Source organism: Nilaparvata lugens, chromosome 7 (genome assembly GCF_014356525.2).
Source record: "Nilaparvata lugens isolate BPH chromosome 7, ASM1435652v1, whole genome shotgun sequence".
NCBI classification, from domain to species: domain Eukaryota; kingdom Metazoa; phylum Arthropoda; class Insecta; order Hemiptera; family Delphacidae; genus Nilaparvata; species Nilaparvata lugens.
The window spans coordinates 34,918,113-34,943,404 of record NC_052510.1 but is presented as its reverse complement, the minus strand read 5'-3'; the positions used below and the strand labels follow the sequence as shown (position 1 = coordinate 34,943,404).

Sequence of the window (25,292 nt, the reverse complement as noted above, 5' to 3'; positions counted from 1 at the left end):
AAAAACTAAAATTCATTAAAGTTGATTTTTTCTTAAAATTTTACTCATTTTTGAAAAAATTATAACTTAGTACTCATTGGACTTGGTACTCTAGTACATGGGTTTCCCCATAGTTGAGTAGGTTAATTTCCGAAAAAAATGCTATTTATTTATATTTGTAGTAAATTTCATATAGGCCTATTTTATTTTTGAATATTATGTACATATTATTGATTAGATTGCTTGTTTGTATATTAATTAATGGAATTGAAGATAGACAGTTCCGAATGATCTCATTGTATGCAGAATTTTATAATCTAAAATAAGGCGAGAGCAAATTTTTGTGTCCGATTACTGGATTTGGCGGAAATGGCTGAAAACTGGAAAATAAACAGAAAATACTAGGTTTTTGGGCCACTGTATCTAGCACAAGGAAATTTGAAGGAAAAAATTGGTTCTGGACTTCTCTCATGTATCCAAATAATATATTAGAAAATCATAACTACATTGTACATTGCAAGCACACTCCCTTTTTTATGTCTATATTGACTGGACTATGATGCATGTTACAGACTTAAAAAAGCCCTGCTTTCTAAAGAATTAGTGCTCTTCTGTACAGAAAGAATAGCATTAGCCCAATGACTCAAATAAGTGTGTTCACACATTGCCAGAATGACATGTATGAACACTCCCATAAAAAACTGTGCTATTCTATTTATGCCCAAAGCAGCAATTCATTGCAAATAAGGGCTTAAAAGGTGAAATAACATGACCTCTAGTCTGTTCATTTCAAATTTGGGAAACTGATAAATAAATATTATTGAAAAAAAACCAAGGTTAAATGCTGTAAGCCACCCCAAAGACTCCTGCTACTGCAAATATTGACTACAGGGTAAACAGCTGGAAGGAAATTCGATGAGGTACTATCCAGAAATTATTTGCCAGCCCGGGAATCGTACCCGGTACCTCCTAATTGCAAGTTGTTATTTGCCCATTTCAATTAGGAGGTACCGGGTTCGATTACCGCGATGACATATAATTTTTGGATAGTAGCACTAATCGAATTTCCTTCTAGCTGTAAACCCTACAATCACTTTTGCAGAAATTTTCAGGGTTAACAGCATTTAACTTTGGATTATCGTTTAATAATAATAATAATTAATTCATTAGCATTTTAACACATACAATTTCTCATTAATTTGCATCTGAAAACTGGTAAATGTTGTTTGAGGCGAATGCCAGTTGAATCCTCTCTCATTGTGTTGATGTCAATCAATATAATATACATCACTAGATGAATGAATACATCACACTTCTATGCAGAAAATAAGAAACGTTCTATAAAATTTAGTCGAGTAACTGGTCCAGTGTAGCAATCAGCGACTGTTTAGATCATTTCACAAAACGACCAATCTCACACACTTGACAGGCATTGTTTTCTTGCGACGACAATTATCATCATCATCATCATCTTTAGGAACGATTAGTAGCCGTGTCATGTGCATATGTCACGTGACAGTGATAGCTGCCAATAAAGCTGGCCAAACGAATCGAGTCCACAGCAATCATGCCATGTAGATGAATGTGTTGATGTCGTCCTCATCCCGTCGCATGTACTTATGCTCGATCAGCCACTCGATTTGCTCTTTGATCATCTTTTTGCTCGGCAAAAACATGTTCTTTAGAATATCGATCAGCTCAGTCTGCAGCTGAACGTTTGTTATTCGCTTCCTCATTTTAAGTATCTTAATTATCGCCTCCTGTAATAACAAAACAAAGTATTAATCTAATGTTGTAGATCGATCGATATATTAGACTATTTTCTAATGTATACCATTCTTCGAAATATAGTTATGTTGTAATAGTTAGAGGGCAATCCCATTCGACAGGACAAGACCCACTCAGTTCAATCCAAGAGTGATAATTATGCATCAGAAAATGGTATATTACTAGATTAAATGTGGCGAGTTTACTATATAATAGCCGATTCTAGTTGATACTGGTTCAGTGTTACTCCACTACTCTGTCCATGCTTGAAAATGTGGAAGGTGAAATCTGTTTCCCCTCTTCATGTTAAAAGTAATAAATCTTAGACTATACTCTGTGCAAACCTTAGTTTGCAGCATTAGTCTTATGGAGTACAGCGCTGTCAGATTACAGAGATTCCAAAGAGCCTGTGAAATAATTGTGTGAGAGAGAGAGTGAAAAATCTTAGGTCTGTGCGAAACATGTGCACATGTGCTCCTATTGTTCTATTGAAATAACATTGGCCATATATCTCCGTGTTACAAACTAAGGTTTGCACGGACCACGGACTAAAGTTGGATAGTGAGCAAGTGCCAATTGACCTTTTGGACTTAAAAGATGCAATTTAAAAAAAATCATGATTATAGTCAGGCAAAAGTGAATGCTTATGAAGAATGGAAATTGAACACTGGTTACCCGTAATTTCACTGTCATTTATATTTATAAATTTAAATTAGAAAATATTAAATATATAATATAAATATTATAGTTGAATAGATATTTCAAGATGCAACTACATTCAGATAATACAGTATATATATATGAATAAATGAATGAATAAATGAATTTATTTCCTCCTCAAATTACAAATTACAAAAGTAGAAATTAAATAGTATCTTGGAAATTATACTGATCACGTATCCAGTTGTGTGATCAGATAATCAAAGTATAATTAACAAGGTAAAAACATTATCAACTTAAATAATAAATAATAAAAATAAGAATAAAATTGTCACAATTTTGTGTATGATATATAATTGGGCCTGCAAAAATGAATGCCTTAAAATCGAAATTGATATATTTTGTCTTTGCAACGTTTACTCTCATTCTATTTATTGTGCACCACTCTTGAAGGATTTTCAAGTCATAGATAATATATATATATATATATATATATATATATATATATATATATATATACTTTATTCGAACATTTTTGACAAACTACAAAAGCTGCTAGAAAACTTGTGATTTCAAGAAGAGTTGTCCAAACTATGATAGGCCTACTAGAGAAGCTATTTTACCTACATGCAAATCTTAATTAAATAATTTACTTTTAAAAGCAGATAAAAAATGGATAAAAATGGATGATGAATGACGTACCTGTACTCGCAATATCCTTAGTTGAACTATGCTTTCGTTATCTTCTTCTTTACTTCTTTCTGTTGAAAGTTGAAGTCGGCCCACTAGATTTATCTTTCCTCGTTTTTGTATCTTACCATTTTTCCTAAGAGTAAGAAATTATTGGTCAATTTTGAGAAAAAGCTTGAAATTTAATGTTATATAATGAATGAAAGGATCAATGTTTATTGAGAATACTCAAGTTACACAGTAGAAAGAGAAGCAGGCTTCTGTCCTAATCTGATTCCTTTCCAATAAAAAAAAACTGTCAAAATGATTCCCATTTGTAAAATGTAGACCATTTGCAGTTAGATATTACACTTTTTAACGAGTTTTTTATATACAGATAACTAATAATAGTTTGAAGCTCCATCTATTGGTTTGAATTGGAATTCAGCTATTAGAGAGATGAATAATTTCGTTTGCAATAAAACTCATTAACTAATTGAAAAGTTAGATTATCAGTGTGTCGTGTAGCGAGTGCCATGAATCATTGTAACTAATTCCCAAGCTGTATCAGTTGCAAGGTTTCATGCGAAATGCGTGAGAGGGAGGACGATCCGAAACTCCTCAATGTGAATGGGGATGATAAGTAGTGAACGTGTTATAAATGTAGCGATCATAAAAAATCTTCATCGACGAGATAACTACTAATATGCTGGTGGATTGATGGATGGAAGCGATTGAGGCGAAGACGAGTCCCAGTATGGAAAAACTTGAAGCGGTGATAGGAAAATCAATAGAGTTATGTCATGAGGGTGTTGCCAACATAGTAAACAATATGGAAGATTAGGAAAAGCGTCTTGATGCCTATTTCAAAAAAGTGAGTGTCAGGAGCGTGAAATAGCATTCCTGAAAGAAAATAATAAGAGCTTACAGAAGAGAGTGTGGGAGTTGGAGCAGTATACTAGGAAAAATTATTTCGAGATCCGATGCACACAACAACGGAAACGTAAAGGATATTGTGAACTCTGTGAGCAAGGCACTAAACCATCCCATATCCGATCTTTGCAATCATTGTCAAGTTAACCAGAAGAATCGACAAAGAAGCCTTACTATAGGAGGAGAAAAGAAATGCGTAAATTCTCAACCAAGGACTTGGGCCGAGATGACAACTCACTCATTTATCCGAATGAGTGCTTGAGCCCGGAGCGGAAGGAACTTGCTATGGCGGCGCGGAAGCTGATGAAGGAAGGAGGCTACAGATTCATATGGATTCGTAACGGAAGGGTGTTCGCCAGCAAGAATGAAAAGTCAAAGGTACTATTAATCGAGACACACCAACATCTGCAAAAGATGAAGTAGACTGTTCTGATAGAATAATAGACTGTTCGTAGAACATTGCGATAGACTTTAGTTTTAATAATATTTTAAATAATGGTGTAATAGTAATTCGGCAGAATATTCCAAGTGTGAGGAGAAATTTAGATTTATTTTTAATAAAATTAGAGTGCTTGCAAAAGAGGCCACAATTTATAATAATCACCGAAATATGGAAAGATGAAAATAAGTTGGATTTGTATTCGATTGATGTGTATTGTAGATATGCTAAATGTAACCATGAGCAGGAGGCAGCAGGTATTTGTGTCTCTTGAATTGCAATGTCAACACATTCCTAACTCAAATTATATCTCTTTCGATATCTCTTTGTGTATGTTAAGATTTCCCTACAGCAAAGCAGATCAATAAATATTATTGGAGTATATGGTTTGCAAGAATTTAATAAAATATATATCTTGATAAGTTTCCTAATCTGTTGAAGACTACCGCTAACAATAATGGATTATTTTATCAACTCTTTAAAAAACGAATTATTCATTCAATCAACAATATCATGAAGAATTTATTCTCAAATTTCCATGAATCTATTTCTTACCGAATTTTAAATGATATGTTTGAAAAATTTCAACTTTAGGGCTCATATTTCAAAAAATAATAAGCGGATAAATAAGTTTTTCCTGGGAGAAATTTTCTATTTTGATAACTTGATAGCATCCAAATCGAGAAACTTTAAAAATATAACCAGTAAAAAGTTTTTTTTAATCGCTCACTTAGCCTTGATATTAAATATTAAGGCTGAGTGAGCGACATAAATTTTATGAAACAAAAATACAAATTATTCGATTATTCATTCTTACAATCACTTCTGAAATATTTCACAAAATGCATGTATCTATAGATTCATTCCATAGGAATGTTGATTGTTTATCAGCAAGTAAGACCAAATAAACTTGAAACAGATTCTAAACTCAATACTTACACAAGAGCAAACTCTTGATTAACCCAGAATGATGTGTGCTCATCAAAGTCCTTTGGCGATTGCACTTCCGGTGTATACAAGATAACTTGTTTTTTCAATTTTGGAAATGCAGCTAAAGACTGAAAAATAAATAAACAAATGTAAATCACAAGCGCAAACAACATTACACAAACTACGAGTGTAATTGAAAAAAAAACGCCATCACAAATTGTAAGTTATCAGAAAGGTGTGATGAAAGTTGGGTACAGGAGCAAACAATTATATCAGTAAGTATATTCTGTCTAATGCTTGACTCAGTTGCACAAGAATAAGCGGAATACTCAATAAATAAAAGAAGCTGTCTTTCTTTTAACAATGATATCAATAGCCAATAAATATTATAATCAATAAAATTTATCAATACTGATAAAATAAACAGGATATTTCAAGTTGATACAACCGATATTCATAAAAAGTTCTTGAATAACAATTTTAAATCTGATTTGGAAAGAATTCAGAATTTACATCACAATATCTGCCCATCAAGCCAACCTTCATACACTTTGTTGTGTAAAAAAGCTTTCACAACCGTTTTTCATCTGTCAATAATTGTGACGATTCAATAGTTCTGCATTTGAAGATTTGATCAATTCATTTGAAGATTAAGAAATCAATAAAACTAGTATCAACAAAATCAGTATCACTATACTGTTACTATTACTCTCAGTATGAGGAGTAGGCCCGGGTTCAAATCCCGATTTATCGGGTCACTCCCGTGTTTCAGATGGACACGTTAATCGTCGGTCCCAGCTGCCTAAAAAGCAGTCGTTAGGTCATGTCAGTGGCCCTGAAATTGATCAGATGAGACCTTAAAGCTTTGACACCAGACCTGAGACAGCCAGGTCACTCGATGTTATTATTATTATACTCTCAGTATCAATGTTATGGAAATAAGTCTCACCCATAGAGTTCTTCTGAGTTCTGGATCAGGTAGTTCTGTAGCTAATCGTAGGTTTTCATACGTAATACGATCATGAGGTCTTTGGTTCCAAGCAAATAAAACAGCCATTTGAAATGTTGTTACATCAACGTCAAACCTTCCCACTGCGTTTGCAAATGTTATCTACAAATGACAAAGGTTTCAAAAATAAATCAACAACATTAATTATAATAAATCAATTTCTCTGCCGATAATTTTAATTACAAGTGCATTTATGAATGAATAAAAAATGATTAGCGGTTCAAACAGCGAACACTGCAATGAAAAGTAATTAAATAGTTACACTTCACGAAATGATAGAAAAATTTTACAGAAATATGGAAAACAAAAGAATATGAAAATAATGTAACAAATTGGTTTTCTATTTGTAAATAATGTGGTTTTCCATGTTTCTGTAACATTTTTCTATTGATTTCGTATATTTCTTTCATAAAATGCAAATATTTATTAATTTTCCATCGCTGAGTTTGCTGTTTGAACCGCCATTTTGGACTGGATGGCGAATTGGGGAGGGGCTTGCCTAGGCCAATGACAGACGTTCACCTTGATACGGCTTCGACCAATAGCGGTGCTCAGCCGTTAGTATAAATACTGCTGCTCTCAACTTTTAGTTTTATCAGAGATTTTTTTTCAAACATCCTTATTGCCCATAAAAACAAAATACAAAATAAAAAAACTTACAAAATAAATATTCTAGATTATAATATTATGCTATTTTACAAATAAATTAAAATTACATGGCACCACCCAGCAAGGGCAAAACCCTGACCGCTGAGTGAGAGTATCAGCTGTTTAGACAATATAAAAATTTATTTACTACTAATCAAAGCTACAAAAAATCGAAGTTAACAACTAATTACTAGTAATTATAATATTTGACTGATGACGAAAAAACATTTTTGTATCACCCACTTATTTATCTGTTCCATCCTCTGTCTACCCCTATTAGAGATTCTGACAATGCATTTGGCATGATATTTATTATTTTTGAGCTAAGATACCCCAATTATTGTCTTCGCACTATTGTCAAATCTGAATAGTTAATATTATGAATGTTATGAGATGTAACTCTCAGGTTATACATAGAAACGTTATTATTCACTGTAAATTCATCCTTCCTCATCCATGCATAGTAGAGAAGTTTCTTTATATAAATTTGACGTACTGTCATCACTTTAAATTCGGCAAATGTTTCACTACTAGAAAAAGTTATCATCTCTATATAATATTATATTATCATATCTATATTTTCACTGCTAGAAAATATCATCACTACTGGATTGATGATAGTGTAACAACCGAAACCTCTATTTTTGATAAATCTGTTTTTGAACAATATCTAGACTTTCTATTCAGTATGGATAACTACCACAATATCATATTGACAACTATAGTACTCAGAAAGTAATGTAATAGATATGTGTGTTGGAATTCCTTTTATGTAGCATTATCCATATTAATTATCATTCACCTCATTTTTCAAGCAAATCTACCCAATTGTTGACTGTTTAGGGCGATGTTACACCAGGCCGGCCGGACACGACACATTTGGACAAAAAATGCACTGCGCATATACAAAATGTGGGGATGCGCCTGGTGTTGACATGGTCTCATTTACTCCAATGCTAAAACCTCCCTACTTGGTCAAAGCGGTCATTATGTCCGTTTGTGTCCAGCTTGGTGTGACTTCAGTTTTGACTTATTGACTTCAGTTAGACACGGAAAGGTTTTCGACAGAATAACTGCCTACTTAAGAGACATAGTTCTAGCCTTTCCAACAATTTCAGTACATTGGTTCTTTATCAAACAAGAAAATATTTTTTCAACATACCGTTCCATTCGACATGTGATGATACCATTGAAGTTTTCGCCCACTATGTTTTTTCTTATAGAAATCTTCTACTTCTGGAATATAATCTTCTAATTCTAAAGGGAGAGACACTGTCACTCTCTCACTGCCGCGAGCCCAAGCACCAGCATTGAGTATTTTTATATTTATAGAATCTGAAAGTATAAAAAAATAATTAATGAATAATAATGATAAAAATTATAGATGAATGAGCTACTACAGCAATGAAGAAAGCCCTGTTGTCAGTTGGGCAACATTCTTTGAAAAAAGTAACACTATGTTAGCATAACTATGATTGGAGCCTATTAGAAGATCACATCCAATAACTAATTGGTAGATATTATATAGCCTTCTTAAAATTGATGGCACTGGATTGGGCTGGATGTGTGCTTCAATTTCTGCATAATTTCTGAGTTTCAAACACAGTAATATTGGACATAGTTTCAATTAAACGATACGGTAAATTAATTCAGATAGTTTGAATCAAAATTATCAAAGTCGACGTCGATAATGTTCAACTATCGATTTAAATCCATGCAATGTACCGAAATTCAAGTAATTGACTGTTAAAAAAATCCTTATTTCATAATCTCTTAAGAAAATAAGAGAATGCGAAGCTTGCAAAAAAAATTGCATAACTCAACACTGTAAATAATACTAACCTGCTATACTTCCTTTACAACTTCTGTAGGTCTCCTTGAATTGCTGGTTAAGATCTTCACTGACTTTTACATCTTGGAACATCCTTGCTAGTTTATTTACATAATCAGCTGGCATACCCACTTCTCTTAGCCTGCAATTATTCAAATTTAGTTTTTTTCAATTACCGTACTCTTGAGTATTCAGGGTCAAAAATATTCAAATAGAATAAGATAATTAACCCTCCTAGTACCACGTTGGGTCGTATCCGACCCCAGGCGCCATTGCTTATCGGTTTGTGGGCATGTTGGTGGAGGAAACGCAACCCCTTCCATGTAACCTTTCCTTCAGTATTTCTCCAGACACAGACCAGAGCTTACGTACGTGATACGTAAACTTTTTTTACTATCGCCAATTTCAATGTTAGGTGTCAAGAACGGGGTCGCATCCGACCCCACATGGCCTTTCTTGTTCAACTTATTTCGATGATTATTGTTTGAATTACACTATTCAATTTGCGTTCTCGTTAAGTGGAATAGTTATTACACACTTTTAGGTTGTATATACTTGATCGTGGGTAATGAAAGAAATGAAATTTCAACTCACAGATAGAAATGAAATCTGTATAGATGCATAGAAACACCTTATGAAGTTCCCAGAGAGAATAGAACTAGTTTATGAATTATAACGGATTATTACTATCCTATCTAGGCATGTCATTACGTATTTCTATGCCTTTTTTATGCAGATTTAGTTTTTAAGTTGTAAATACCAGCAAGCTTGTTCGTGGTATAACCAAACTCTGATGTAGATTTAGAACCACTGGAAAGCTGGAATTTTGTACTCATATTACAAAACGTTTTTAATCATTCAAGTGTTTTTTCCTCTTTTAAATATATGAATGTTCAAATAAATAATATTTTCATTCGAATTAAAAGAAATCTTGTGAGGAAAAAATCATAATTGGGAACTGGGTCGGAAACGACCCCACCAGGCCTGCTATCTCTGCCTGGGGAGGATTCAAATTCATCCGGTAGGCATGGACCTTTGATCATCATCACCTCATCCCATGACCAACGCACACGCAAAAACCTTATGTGACCATCATCCACAATTAAAAAATTATAATTTTTCAATTAGAACGATATCAATTCGATTTGATTTACTAGCATGTAACCCGTGCTTGGCACTGGGGAAAATTTGGTGTTGTAAAATGAAAATTCTTTATGTCCAGGAAACATCAGAGAGTGGAATAATAATTATTTATTATTATTTTGCTCGAAATCACGTGGATAATCTTTATAAGAGTTGAAGATTTCCAACGAAAAAATGGTTTGATATGTCTCGAACCCGCAACATTTGATTCATCAACCGCGCTCGCTACCAACTAAGCTACAAGTCACTTGGAGAAAGCTATGTTTGGTTGGGCGTCTTTTAATCACAAATTGAATAAATGTGTTTCGATTATTAAATTAGAATTAATTGATTAATAACAATAAATAAGCCTCGTATGTCCATCATCGGTAAATGCAGAATCTTTATGAAGAATTTCAAGTAAACTAGTTCAGTAGTTCAGACGTGATGATGCGTCATTCGTGTATTTTCTATCCTGTACATTTTTAAGACAATTCTTTCCTCTATTATATATTATATTATAGATTATTTCTGTGATTGTCACCGTGGGAAAAAGTTGAAAACTCACCATTCGACCATATTCTCTTCCTTTTCCGAATCGGCAGATGTGTCAAGAATCAATCGTCTCGTTAGATGAGCTTTGTGAAACCTCATGAACACATCTTTATTTTGAACATATTTCAGGACTAAAAGCTGAAAATGAGAAATAATGGATATAAAAAACTATAATAAGCCTTCATATAAAAAATAAAGCCATACAATTTATAAAACAATTGAAAAAATAGTAGTTTGCCAATATATGTCTAAATTATGGCATGAATAGCCTGATGAAGGAGATTGAGTTGCTTTGCCTTGTCACCATCAGTCACACTGAGAGAATTTGCTTAAATATTTCAAACAGATGATAAGGCGAGAAATACAAACGCTACTAAGGATAGTATTGTCGAGTGAATACTGAGGATTGTATGTTCTCTCATTTAATGCCGGGTCTACACAACAACGATATTTGCGCAAACCTCTGCTCACACGACATCAACTTCAACAAAAATCTCAATAGAGTCACACCACAGAAGAAGTGAGATTTGTAATAATTAGTATTTGGATTTTTTTTTACATTTTACCAAAATTTGTAGCCTCCTGTATTCTACTACCTGGGCTATAGCCATAGCCTACTATAGATAGAAGGCCGGAACAAGTTCAATATGGAACCATGTGGTTCAGGCCGATCATGCTTTACTTTATATGCATAGATTCATTACACCATTAAAAAAATCGTATTTTGTAGAATCATTTGTATTATTGTATATTGTGAAATCATTTGTATTTGTTAATAGGGATAAGTTAGTAAGTATTTGATTTATGTCAATAATGTGATTATAAACCCACAAAGATAGATTAAACTATTGCTATTGGATATCAATTCTTCTGTGAATTTTGTTGTATACTATAATGCCTTGATATAATTGAGTTAATGAATAAAGTTGAATAAATTATCATTATTTCAGCAATTAATTCTTTCAATAACCTATTAATTCATTATTAATATAAATTATCACTTCTCTTTATAAGGCTACTTTGAAATTATTAAAACATGATATAAGTCTTCAAGTATTCTTTGTATTATTTTCTTCCAAAACACGACTAGTTTCAACTCATCTAAAACCATTTATCCTAAAAAAAGTTTTTTGAAAGAAAAAAAGAATAATAAAGGGAAGGGTACTTGATGATGTGTTTTAATATAAATTGATAGATATTATTACGAACAAAAACTAAATGGTAGAAGAATATATTGCCTTTGATAGATATTATTGAACTATCGATTATCATTACGGTGTATAGTCTTAGTCTATATATATAAAACCGAAATGGCACTCACTCACTGACTGACTGACTGACTCACTCACTCGCAGAACTAAAAATCTATCGGACCAAAAACGTTCAAATTTAGTATGTATGTTCAGTTGGCCCTTTAGAGGCGCACTAAGAAATATTTTGGCAATATTCTAACTCTAAGGGTGGTTTTTAAGGGTTTAAAGTTCGTCTTTTAGCATGTATGTTCTTCTTATTCCAATATCGCTTCGCTCGCCTGCATGTAGACCTCAGCGGAACCTCTGTACCGAATTTGAACGTATTATGTCAATTTGATCTCAAAAAACACCTGTTACTACATCGGCGTATCTTTGGCAAACAAAATTCTTCCACCTCAGCTAAACCTGTGTACTGAATTTTTTTAAATATATTTCCATCAATTATTGAAAAAGGTGAGGAAACGCAGAAAAGCTGAGAAAACGCTAATTTTGCCTAACTGGATAAATTGGTATTTAGGAGGTCCTGGATAAATGCATTTCAATCTTCAACTTGGTGCCTACCTAACAAAGTCAATTCAACTTAATGCCAACCAGACAAAATTTTTAATTTAGTTACCAGAACAACTGTTTCGAAGAAGTACTCTCTCTAGATTATAGTTCCGACTGGATCGTCCAAGAATGAGATCAGCAGGCTCGCTTCGCTCGCTTGCATTTTTCATTTGAGCATTTTTATCATATGTTAGGACGATCCAGTCGAGGGTCCAGACTAAACGTCTGGCTAAACGGATATGCCGAGCGAAGCGAGCCTGACGTCTAGTAATATAATATTCCCAGGAATAGCTCTGATTGAAATAGCAGTGCCTATCAATTTTTCCGCGATAAATGCATTTCAATCTTCAACTTGGTGCCAACCTAACAAAGTCAACTGAACTTAATGCCAACCTGACAAAATTATTAATTTACTTACCAGTTAACAACTGTTTCGAAGAGGTACTCTCTCTAGATTATAGTTCTATATTAACATATGGTATGGACATTTCAATATTATAATTTTAAGATATTGGAATAAGAAGAATATACATGCTAAAAGACGAACTTTAAACCCTTAAAAACCACCCTTAGAGTTAGAATATCGCCAAAATATTTCTTAGTGCGCCTCTAAAGGGCCAACTGAACATACCTACTAAATTTGAACGTTTTTGGTCCGGTAGATTTTTAGTTCTGCGAGTGAGTGAGTGAGTGAGTAAGTGAGTGAGTCAGTCAGTCAGTGAGTACCATTTCGCTTATATATATATATATATATATATATATATATATTATATATATATATATATATATATAGATAATCTAGAGAGAGTACCTCTTCGAAACAGTTGTTCTGGTAACTAAATTAAAAATTTTGTCTGGTTGGCATTAAGTTGAGTTGACTTTGTTAGGTAGGCACCAAGTTGAAGATTGAAATGCATTTATCCAGGACCTCCTAAATACCAATTTATCCAGTTAGGCAAAATTAGCGTTTTCTCAGCTTTTCTGCGTTTCCTCACCTTTTTCAATAATTGATGGAAATATATTTAAAAAAATTCAGTACACAGGTTTAGCTGAGGTGGAAGAATTTTGTTCGCCAAAGATACGCCGATGTAGTAACAGGTGTTTTTCGAGATCAAATTGACATAATACGTTCAAATTCGGTACAGAGGTTCCGCTGAGGTCTACATGCAGGCGAGTGAAGCGAGCCCGCTGATCTCATTTTTGGACAATCCAGTCGGGGGTCCAGAATTCGGTACAGAGGTTCCGCTGAGGTCTACATGCAGGCGAGCGAAGCGAGCCCGCTGCTCTCATTTTTGGACGATCCAGTCGGGGGTCCAGGGGGCGGAGCCCCCTGGCTAGACGGATATGGCGAGCAAAGCAAGCCTGACGGCTAGTTAGTTATAGATGCACAAAAAGCGAATGCATTAAATTCAGAAGTTTCTTAAAAAGAAGACTATTTTCGACTTTCATATTTTTATTTTACATTTAGAAGGTACTATTCAATACTTTCATCTATTAATGAAATACATTTGATCAATAAAATTGCTCGTAGGAAATACAGACACAGAAAGTAGGTACAGTGAAATATATTGCCAAGCAAGGCGTTTTACTTGAAACTTCTAGAACTGAAGTTAAATTAGTCTACCAGTTAATATTATATATGTTTTTACTTCCATTGAATTGAATTCTCAGTATTGGTATTTGATAAAGGGCATCAAGCTAGTAGTTAATCGGGAGTCTACCCATGTGAATTCAATTTGCTAGTATGAATAGAATCAGTAACTAACTAGCCGGCCTGAAGCTGAGCTTGACTGCGACGTTGCCAAGTTGTGCGCTCCAGCCTTTATCTAAAGTAAGCCATGCTATAGCCCATTCTGCCCACAATTATGTAAATCCAGCCCTGCTCTAACTTCAATGTTTTTGAAGCTGGAAATGTAAACCCACACTCAAGAGTAGATACTACTTGAATTTACTGGAACATTATACAATGATATTGTAAAAGTATAAAAGAATACATTAATATGTGAAGATGGAGGGAGATAGGATATTGCAACTATTCAATTAATCTGTTGTCAACATCTGCAGTAGCGGAAGTCTTGAGAGTAATTTATAGCACTATTAACTAGGAGTTTCGAAAAATAAATTATCATTATGATTAAGAGAATAACCCTCCTCCTCGTCGTCATCCTCCTCCTCCCCGACGATCTTCCGTCCACACGACGCAAACCAGGTTTGATCAAATATCGTTGTCGTGTAGACCGGGCATAATGGGTGATATGATATTCCAACTTTCAACTCTTATAACTTAAGCGTAAGGTTAATCTGAATAGGTCTCAAGCCTCAAAGTATTATTCAGTAGGCTTAATCAAACTGTATTGGTACAACCACATTGTCTGCAGTATTTGAATGCATGATGAAGAGAATAAAGATAGGACTTTGTAGGTCTTCAACTCAAAAACAAACGAAAGCTTCTTACCACATCTCTCAGTTTACTCTCTATTTCATCGGACGTCAATCGTTTACTCAGTGGAGTTTTCCTCAATAACATATCACAGTAGTTAGCCAACAGTTCTGGACACTTTGACTCGGGCTGACATTTCATTGCAGTGCTCTGAAATAATAATTACAAACCAACTGTTGATCTCAAGCATATCTAATCAACATACAATATATTGTTTCATTTTTTTTCTTCTTGCCTCCCAAGGATTAGACATTTGCTTGCTCCGAAAAACACTTCTTTTAATAATATATTATTTGTTAAATTGAAATTTAGAAATCTACATTCATTAATATTAATTAATAATAAAGCTTTGATGAAAGTAATTCTTATTACCGTTTGTCACCTAGGATTTTTTATTCCTAGATAGAAACCAATAAAATTATTTTAAGCTGGTTATTAGTAAATACTATAAGGACTTTGCTATACAGTACTTTGATATCAATGGTATTTGCTTTTTTCAAGTATGTTGGGTGCGTCTTGTCTCACCTGTTTTGTAGGAAGCTCTAATCGAAAGACGGTTGTATCATTGACCACCTGCTTGTAGGCTTTGTCTCGCGCTGTCAGGAACCTGGGGTCGTCAGTAAACGCATTCTTCACTAATTCACTGAACTCATTGAACAGTTCAAGCAGTCTTTCTACATATTTCTCTGAATCCTGTAAAGGAACGTAGACTTGAATTTATATTTATTTATATAATTATACAAAAAACAATTGATTAAAATGTTTGAGGAAGGACCAACAGACACTGCTCAAAACTGTTCCTTCACCGAATTTTGATTCATATACTAGTCCAAAAAGTGGGTTATGTTTCATCCACTTTTGAATTTGAGACCAATTTTCAGTAAAAGCATTAAGAAAAGATATAAATTGTTTAAAACCCAAATTGAACTGATATCTCAAATATTATTTATTTAATGTAATATAATTTATGATTGATTCAATATCGGTAATTCAGAAGTGGGTATTAAGAGTTTTGGTTGATATTCTAATACATAGATCTTGAATATTTGGATTGGGAATTCTCATAAGGAATTTAATTTCTACGAAATATATCTTGTTTTTAGGTCAGTTGAGTTATGGGACCTAAGTCGTGCTGTTAAACCCAATATCTACTCCCGCCAAATGCTTTTTAGAGGTGGTAATAGCTTTTTTTGAAAGATGTTTACGAAAAACCATCTGTATATGAGTAAATTATTTTTTCTCTCCATATGTTTTTTAAAGTTGTTTATAACCTCCAAATCGCTATATATGGTGAGAAATCTCACCAAAAGCCAAGAGTCACCAAATTGTTTATCAATTTTATGTGAGGTCTTTTAGGTCTGTTCACAGTGATGTCGATTGAAACTTTCCCCGATGCCAAGACATTGGTTGGATAGAAGCATGTACAAAAATGTACGGAAAAAGTTGATAGAGCTGCAGTGTGACTTATGTGTGATGCTAATTTGAGATATAGTTAAATTTGCTTCGGCAAACGACTGTGCAACGACCAACCATTTATGTCAATGATTTTAAACTGATTTTAAACTTGATTTTATGTAACGACTCTGCAACTGGGCATAAATACTTTCTTTTCAAAAAGGCACAGAAACTGAAAGTGATACGTAAGTAGCCACTTCCAGTGCACTGATCGAAATCAGCTGTTTCAAGTGTTCGTAAAACAGCGTCTTTCTATTACTAGGAACAGATCCAAAATCATATATATGTTATGTACTTCATGGCGAAAAATAAGTGGATGAGAAATACCTGAGTAATGACATCAGCAGAGGCGACCATGTCTGCCAAGCCAGCATTGACAATATGCTCTTCTAGATCCCGTAGCATAGATACTATACCATCCGGAACTCTGTCCATCAATTTGAACATCAGTTGAAGTCCTGTAATCAATCAATATAAATGGAAAATTTACTTACTTAGACAATCCTCTTTTACCGTTAGGTGTTAAGGTTTACGAGAGCCCTCCATCTTTCTCTTTCCTGCGCCTTCCTTCTTACTTCTCTCCACTCCACGCCTCTCTCTTCCGCCATCTTTCGAACACCATCATCCCATCTCTTCCTCGGTCTTTCTCTCCCCCTACCACCCACAACCTTGCACTCCCAGACCCTCCTTGGCAGTCTGTTAGTCGGCATTCTCATCACATATCCCATCCACCTCAACTGTGCGGCTTCAATCGTTTGCTTCAGAGGTTTGGAATTCAGGCTGTCTCTGATGTTTTGGTTCCTTATCCTATCCCTTCTTGTTTTCCCCGCTACCCTCCTCAAGTACCTCATCTCTTGGGCCTGCAGCTGACTCTTGCCTCTTTTGGAGAGCGTCCATGTTTCGCAAGAGTAGGTTAGGATTGGAACATATGTAGATCTGAAAACTCCTAGTTTGGTAGCCTGGCTCACCTCCCTTTTGCTGAGGAACTTTCTAGATAATGCCCAGTACAACCTTCCTGCCGCTGCTGCTCTATTGCTATTTCGTTTTTCATTCTTCCATCACAAGCAATAGTGGCTCCCAAGTACTTGAAGGACTCTACTTGCTCCAACTGTCTTTCCCCGCTGAATATCTCTAACTGCCCCTGATCTTTTGCTACATGCATCACTTTTGTCTTATCCAGATTCATTCACATGTTCTTTTTCAGCAGCTACTCCTGCCATATATGTAAGTTTTTACTAAGACTCTCTTCAGACTTAGCCAGATGGAAAATTTAACTTTGAAAAACTAAAGAATTATTCCCAAAATAAATTTATTAAGTTCAAATATCAATATAATTAAAAAATAAAATCAATTTACCAGTTTCTATCATTAAAAAATAATAATAATACATCTAGGGCTAGCGGCTAGATGTAAACCTAGCGCCGCAGTGCAGGATGGTTTCTCACAGCTTGGCGTTGTCGTCATTTGAGATGGGTGTCTGGCTTGGAAGTGTTTCGGCCGCATTGCAGGATGACTATTAACGGTTGCCGGAAGATCAACAGCTGGGTTTTTTTCGTGATAGAGAAATTCTGATTGCGCCTCAGCGACTCCAAGTTTAGCCTGAAGGCTCAGAATGTCAACAATGTTTTTAAATAATTAAAAATCATCATGAAAAGTCATAAATATGGTAGTACACCACTTCTGGAAACTTTTTACTGGTGACTGGAGTTATTATTGATTATAGGTAACACAAAAATCAAAATAATCGTGAGAAAGAAAACTGCTGATGAACGCGAATAAGACCGCCACTCCATTGTGCTATTGTCTCGGCTGGTTGGCTGAGCCTAGCTGGAGGGATCAAATAACCGACTAGATTGATCTTTCTTCTGTCCGCTAGGCGGAACTAGGCCGACCATTGCTGCATTGCTGGGTGGAAGATACTGCGGCCGCTCGCATTCCCACCAACGCATGAACTTAGTCCCTCATGGACTTAGGGGTTGTATGTGACAAAGTAAGAAGCTGGAGACTGTCATATGACGGCCAATCAGATGCTCCATGCTTCTTAGAAAGGCTAGATGAGCTACAACAAGCCTATGGGCTCACTGGCAACGAACTACTAGTCGCACTACCTGAATTACTAGTTGGTAAAGCCATCCTATGGATGCGTAATCGTCGTGACCAGTGGAGATCACAATTTTGTGACAGATTTTAGATCACGCTACTTTCCACTTACCTACGATGAAGACCTGGAAAATCTAATTCAGGCAAGGAAGCAAAGGGAAGGTGAGTCATTTGACGACTTCCTCGAAGATGTAATGACACTTATGAGGCGACGTGGAGGTTTCACAGACGAAAATAAATTACAGAGAGTGTATAAGAATCTCCTCTCACGGTACAAATAGTATATTTGGCAATCTGATGTTCATAGTATTGACGAATTGGAAAAATTCGCGAGGGAGTATGAACAAATCAAGGCGGAGGAAAAACAGAATAGACAGAATTCGAGAGTTCACATGACTGTGGACACGAAAACGATTATTAAGGCTCAAGGTTGAGACAGTGATAGCCCCTACTAATAACAGACCATCTCTTAGTGAGTCTGAACCCGTGTGTTGGCAATACAATAAACCGGGGCACTGGAGATTACACTGACCCGAAATCCCACCATGTAAAAGGTGCAGAAAGAGAGCACTGAAATGTGTCTGTGATATGCAAAAGGAGAATAAAACTCCAAATAAGACAGCAGTGATGCGAATGGTACAGAGGATTCCTGTGATTGAAGAGTCATCAAGGGAAACAGACTATTTATTACCGTGACAATCACTGGTAAAAAGTGTCGGGCATTGCTAGATACTGGCACTGAAGCTAATTATATGAGTAACGAGGTCTATGAAGTCCTCCGGAAAATAGGGATGATACGGAAGGAGCCAGCACGTCACCAAGCAATATTAGCCGATGGACGATCTACCCCATTAAGTGGGAAGCTGACAACTAATGTAACTATAGAACAAATCACAGTTCCACTAGCGGCGTCTATAATGGAAGGACTTGGACAAGAGTTGCTATTAGGCATGGAATTTATGCGAGAAAACAGAATGAATATTCACATATTCACGAGAGAGGTAGAGTGGGATCCTCCCCCACTGAATTCAAGTCAGCCTATTAAGTCACGACCGCTCTTATTGGGGAGTAGGATAACAGTCCCAACAATATCGGCCATAGATTTCAATTCTCAGGACAACAAAAGTCGCAACAGAAGGATGTTCAAGCAGGTTCGTTTGAATGGAGTCAAACTCAATGCCTTGATTGATACCAGGGCAGAATTTTCATATATTCCAGGACAAGCATCTTGGGACGACATAGTTGATCACTGTGATGAGATGACCGACTCTAAACGACAGGCCCCGATTCATGCTCCAACTGCCAGAGCAAACACTTCGAATTCTGAGAAAGTTGTGGGAGTTAGGATGGAACGAACGCCATCTCGTGACGTGTCAGAGTCTAGCCTAGCAGTCGACATGGAGAAGATAACCCGAGGTGGGATACCAGCCTCCACATACCAACTGACACATCCACTTTGCCCGACAAAACAAAGGGTGAAAGTGAAAGAATCAACGCCACCCTTAAATGACAAAGAGACGGTCGAGGTCACAGTGGAGCAAACGCCAGATCATGTCGATTCAGATTATAGCCTCACGGTTAACACAAAGAGGATAACCCAAGGTGGGATATCATCCTCTAAAAACAATTCAGCACTCCCAACAAACAGGAAGATGGTGAGGAAAGAATTAATGCCACCATTGACTGACATGGATGTGGAGGAGTCAATACCACCCTCAACTGATACGGATGTAGAAGAGCCAACACAGTCTTCGACCATCAAGGAAGTAGTCCCACAGTCCCAGGATCCCACACCAGGTCCCTCAAGGAATAAGGATCCAGTGTTCTGTCACCGCGTCTCGACACCTGGTAAGCGCAAACGGGCCGGCAAGCCACGCATAAAAGTCCGATTACCGGATGGACGATGTAAATATGTGCCTGTGGACCAGGTATAGATGACGCTCATAGTGAGTGGCATACACCTCTAAATGTGATGCCTGCCTGAGTGGCATACACCTCTAAAGGTGATGCCTGAGTGGCATACACCTCTAAAGGTGATGCCTGAGAGGTGTACACCTCTTAAGGTGATGCCTAGATGGCTCACGCCTTTTAAAAGGTGGTGCCATGGAGGGCTCCCCCCAAGTAGGAGTGGGGTGTCACAAAGTAAAATAGTGACGAGAAAATAATTAATATTATTGAAAGACGCTCGGCTATCAGCGAAGCTGGCTGAACGCAAAGATAAAGAGAGTGTACATGATAGTATGTATACAAATGTGTCAAAAACGTAGTGGAACGGTGAAGGTAGAATGAAGTGCAGACATTTAGATATAAGCATTGTTTCAAACACTTTCAGTTACCTTCACCGCTACACTATTTTTTGACTAAAAGGCATCATTATCGCTAATCACTAATCATTACCAATAAATCAATTTAATTTTATTACGGCTTACAAATAAGTAAATTCAATACGATGTGGTTCGACAAACAACAATATTTTGAAATGATAGTTTACAAATAAATTATGAGGATAATACGAAATTATAATTATTATTGAACGAAAATCCAATTATATATCTCAGCAATTACCAAAATTATAAGTAACTATACTTACTTTCGGTTTCGTTAGCCTTTATCAATTCGGCACATTCTGACAGAACTGTATTCTTGAAATTTGAAACTAAAATATTCACACAGCATTCAGTAAGCTGAAAAAAAACAATAAATAAATGACCTCGATTCAATAAAAAGTACACAACAGTCAATTCAGGTCGGATACCTGATAAAGATAAAGTCAGTGGAAGCTTAGTTGTCACGTTTCTTTTTTCATCGCCTTCTATAGTATGACCAAGTCATGTTGGTATATCTGCTCTGATAAAAATCTGGTGTGGCGCACTCATACAACTTTCCTTGCCGTTATGAAAATTGATCAACTGACGCTTGTGTTCACGCGCATCTCAAGTCTACTATTCTAAGATCTGAGCCAGCTGGTGACAGGACAATAACTCTGCAGACAAACGAAGTCTGCTATCTCTTCATAGTGAGTGATTTAATAGAATCAACAGTTACCAACAGTTTGCAATTGAAAATCTTATTTTCTCGAATTTCGAGCCTATTTTCAATTTTAGGTGAAAATGTTACTGAACATTAATTGTAGACATTTTTATGCTCAATCTTTTCCACTTAAAATTTTGTGTTTAAATTGTATCTGAAGCCTGGTATTTGGGAATCTAAAATCAAACTTTGCATAGATTGGGCGGTGCTCCTGAATTTTTTATAGATATGGGACTTGTGGCAGTTGATAGAGCTTATCAATGAATTTTTTAGGTATTTTTTAATTTGATCAAAATCGTTGGAGCCGTTTTCGAGAAAATCGCGAAAACCCCTGTTTTTGACAACATTTTTGCCATTTTAGCCGCCATCTTAAATTGCATTTGACCGAAATTATTCGTGTCGGATCCTTATAGTGTAAGGACCTAAGTTCTAAATTTCAAGTCATTCCGATAATTGGGAGATGAGATATCGTGTACACAGACGCACACACACACACCAATACCCAAAAACCACTTTTTTGGACTCAGGGGACCTTGAAACGTATAGAAATTTAGAAATTGGGGTACCTTAATTTTTTTCGGAAAGCAATACTTTCCTTACCTATGGTAATAGGGCAAGGAAAGTAAAAATTATTGATTGTTCTTGATAATAATCAACTCTATCTCAAATAACTTTGATGTGGCTTGCCCATGTTACTTACAATAAGAATAAGATTTATTTGCCATAACAAATTACAATCAGCACTCAAATAATAACAAGAAAATATATCTTTTCATGATTTAATAATAAAATATTGTGATCGAGATTGAATATTCAAGTAGTACATTATATTTCTACAAAGCCTGAAAACATTCCTGGCAATTTGGAAACGGTGCAGTTTTGGTTGGAACATGAGAGAGCTATCTGCTTTGTATAATAACAGAGTAGTATAGCAAACCAATCTTCTTCAACTTGGAATTTTGACATTTGGGAGTTTGATGGAAATGAAACGAAAATCTTAATTTTAGATAACTATTCATTATCTTTGATTATTCGATTTTTAATCAAGTTCTTTATAGATTCTGTGTTGAAAATAATGTTGAATTTGAATATAATTGAAATCTTACTGTTATAAAAATAATTTAAGGTGCATATTTATTGAATAAGACGTACCACTTGAACCGAGCCACTGCATGGTTCCAAGTACTTTCTCGCTCTAATCTCCTCTTCGCGAAGTTTTGCATCAGCATACTTCATGTAATTTTGGACGCCATTCGCTTGGAGGTATTGTGGTGCTTTCATCTTGTAGAACGTCTCTGTCGATTCAATGTAGGCTTTCTCGAAGTTTTCTCTGTATATTTGCAGCTTATCGTCTGCGTTTGAGCACAGATTAACTGGAAAAGAAAAACTCAGTACAATAATAATAAGAATTCATTTTAAATATGGAAATGAGCACAAGCAATAATTGAAAGCAGTATATAATAAGTATGTATTTTTATAATGAAAATAACTTTTGGGAAGAATATTTAATGGTGACTCCACGGTGGAGGATGAGGAGAGGAGGAAGAAGAAGAAAAGATGGAGAAGAAGGAGTAGAAGGAGGATGAGGAGGAGGAGAACATGAATAATAATAATAATAATAATAATAATATAATAATAATAATAATAATAATAAAAATAAGACAATAATCATTGTAGATGTTTAATCGGAGTAGAATTACTTTGAAATTTTGACATTTAGGTTATAATAATATAATGATAAATAACATCGATTTCATTATCCTATTATTATTATTATTATTTATTATTATTATTATGTTTGTTTCTGTCCATAATGTGAACCACGTTGGATGGTTACAGATAGACAAGTCATTAAAAATGAGAGAAAAAGCATGCACTCAAGGCAAGAGCAGGCATCAAGTAAAATACCGCTCCAAAGCAGCACTTTCACAACTGAAAAACTCATTCAGCGCAAAAAACGGGTGATCCTCAAGGAACAGCCTCAACGTTCTCCTCAGGATTGCCAGTGGCATTTACCGCTGTAATGGGTAGCTTATTGATGATCTTTCCCACCATGTAAGCCGAACTAACCTGCGTTCTCCCAAGCCTGCAATACGGGAGGTCGAGCCTATTCCTATTACGGGTATTATGCCCATGGCCATCACCCCTTGTAGGCAGGACACCCACCTCCCCAACTACCCCAATCACAGACCTGAAAATGAAGAGGCCAACCACAGTCAAAATACGCTGCTCAACAAAGAGTGGCCTACAAGGGGCTAGGTATCCAGCACCACACAGAATTCTCACAGCCTTTTTTGTAGCAGCAAGACATGCCATATGACATCACACTGTGGAAGAACGCATGGTAGCTCATACGGAGATATGCCTCGGGAACACAGCTCTTCAGGCTCCTCAGCAGAAATAGGACTCTGTTCAACCTGCAGCAGACACTCTGTATGACTATGCTCCCTCCAAGACAGTTTCCTATCAAGATGGAAGCCCACAAGCTTTACAGGAGGGAACTCATACTGCATCCCATTCCTAAGCCTGAAGACAATGGTTTGTGTCTATTCACTGTTTAAGGCAAACCGGTTAGCAGCAAACCAGTCGGCAGCTGCCCCTCTGGATGCATTCATCAAGTCCTGGACCTCATGCATAATCCTGCCAACATCCATGATAGAGGTGTCATTGGCGTAGCATACAACCATCCTATGATCTGTAAGGGCAACATCATTGATCATAATCGGAAACAGAAGGGGTCCCAGCACAGATCCCTGGGGCACCCCATAAATCAGGGCTCTAACCCGTGAGAGCCCACCACCTGCCTGCGTCCACCCAAGTATGAGCGTAGAAGCTGGAGAGAGCCTCCAACGACACCATAGAGAATCAACTTAGACAGCAAGATTTCATGATCCAGGGTGTCAAAAGCCTTGCTGAGATCACATAGCGTCAGCCCAGCAAGGCTCCCCCCTTCAAAACTATCACATATCCCTTTAATTATACAATCAACAGCGCCCACTGTTGACCGTCCAGCCCTGAACCCGAACTGAGTGTCAGCAAACAGACCATTCAGCTCACAGAACTCATACAATTGGCCAGCTATTATGATCTCAAATATTTTTGACAGAACTGGCAAAATTGAGACTGGTCTATAGTTGTTAGGAAATTGTTATTTTTCGTAACGGGCAGACGACAGAATTCACTTTAAATTAACATTGGTTCTTATGGGAGTGTTCACCCATCTGCAGAAAGTTGAGCAGAAAAAAAGAACTGTTCAAATCAGAGACGAACTGTCGTTCATTTTGCCGTTCTTTTCAAGGCCTATCAACACAATGGTATTTTGCTTCGACCGATCACTGCTCGTGAACCGTTTTGTAAAAAGAACTAATTTCGGGATTCTGTTGACAGGAACAGACAGCTTCGAATTCTTTTTCTGCTCTGATCACGTGACACCGGCAGAATAATCTTTCTCTGGATCAGACGCCATGTTCTTTTTAACCTCAATCTTTAATTGTTGAATGGTTTGTTTTGATATTATTTTGCTGTTGGTTGTCAGATTTCGGATTGCTACTATTATACTGTGAAATTAATTTGCAGTAGAAAATTGAGGTATAAAATATTTCCATTGGTTTCTTTCTTATTCTTATAATTTTTACAAGAGAAATTGAAAATGGATTTACAACAGAAAGGCGTAAAATTCATTATAAATTTGATGCGACAGTTCAAAGTTTTGTACTTTCCAGACCTGCACAACAAATTACCTATTTGAAAAATAGAATATGGTTAAAAATTGCTGATGTGATAGAGGATTCAAGTAAGTAGACTTAAAATTCTCATAATAAAGTAGGCTAGATCCACCGTACACAATTTGATATAATTTTTATAAGTAGCCTACCAGCATGTTTACAATTTTTATTCAGGTAGCCTACTGTAGTAGGCCTTTA

General features: G+C 35.9%; 1 protein-coding gene across 1 annotated transcript in view; it reads right to left on the bottom strand.

Moving 5' to 3' along the window:
• Nucleotides 1-25,292, bottom strand: part of LOC111051499 (cullin-5) — a 47,676-nt gene continuing 22,384 nt past the window's right edge. Inside the window, exons 5-16 of the mRNA XM_039432620.1 lie at nt 22,522-22,742; nt 20,930-21,023; nt 16,567-16,697; nt 15,310-15,477; nt 14,800-14,934; nt 10,556-10,680; nt 8,877-9,007; nt 8,197-8,369; nt 6,327-6,488; nt 5,387-5,505; nt 3,109-3,232; nt 1-1,739 (exon numbers count right to left, since the gene is read on the bottom strand). Of these exons, the coding sequence (XP_039288554.1) occupies nt 1,545-1,739; nt 3,109-3,232; nt 5,387-5,505; nt 6,327-6,488; nt 8,197-8,369; nt 8,877-9,007; nt 10,556-10,680; nt 14,800-14,934; nt 15,310-15,477; nt 16,567-16,697; nt 20,930-21,023; nt 22,522-22,742 (1,778 nt within the window). The 3' untranslated portion in view covers nt 1-1,544. The remainder of the gene's footprint in view (nt 1,740-3,108; nt 3,233-5,386; nt 5,506-6,326; nt 6,489-8,196; nt 8,370-8,876; nt 9,008-10,555; nt 10,681-14,799; nt 14,935-15,309; nt 15,478-16,566; nt 16,698-20,929; nt 21,024-22,521; nt 22,743-25,292) is intronic.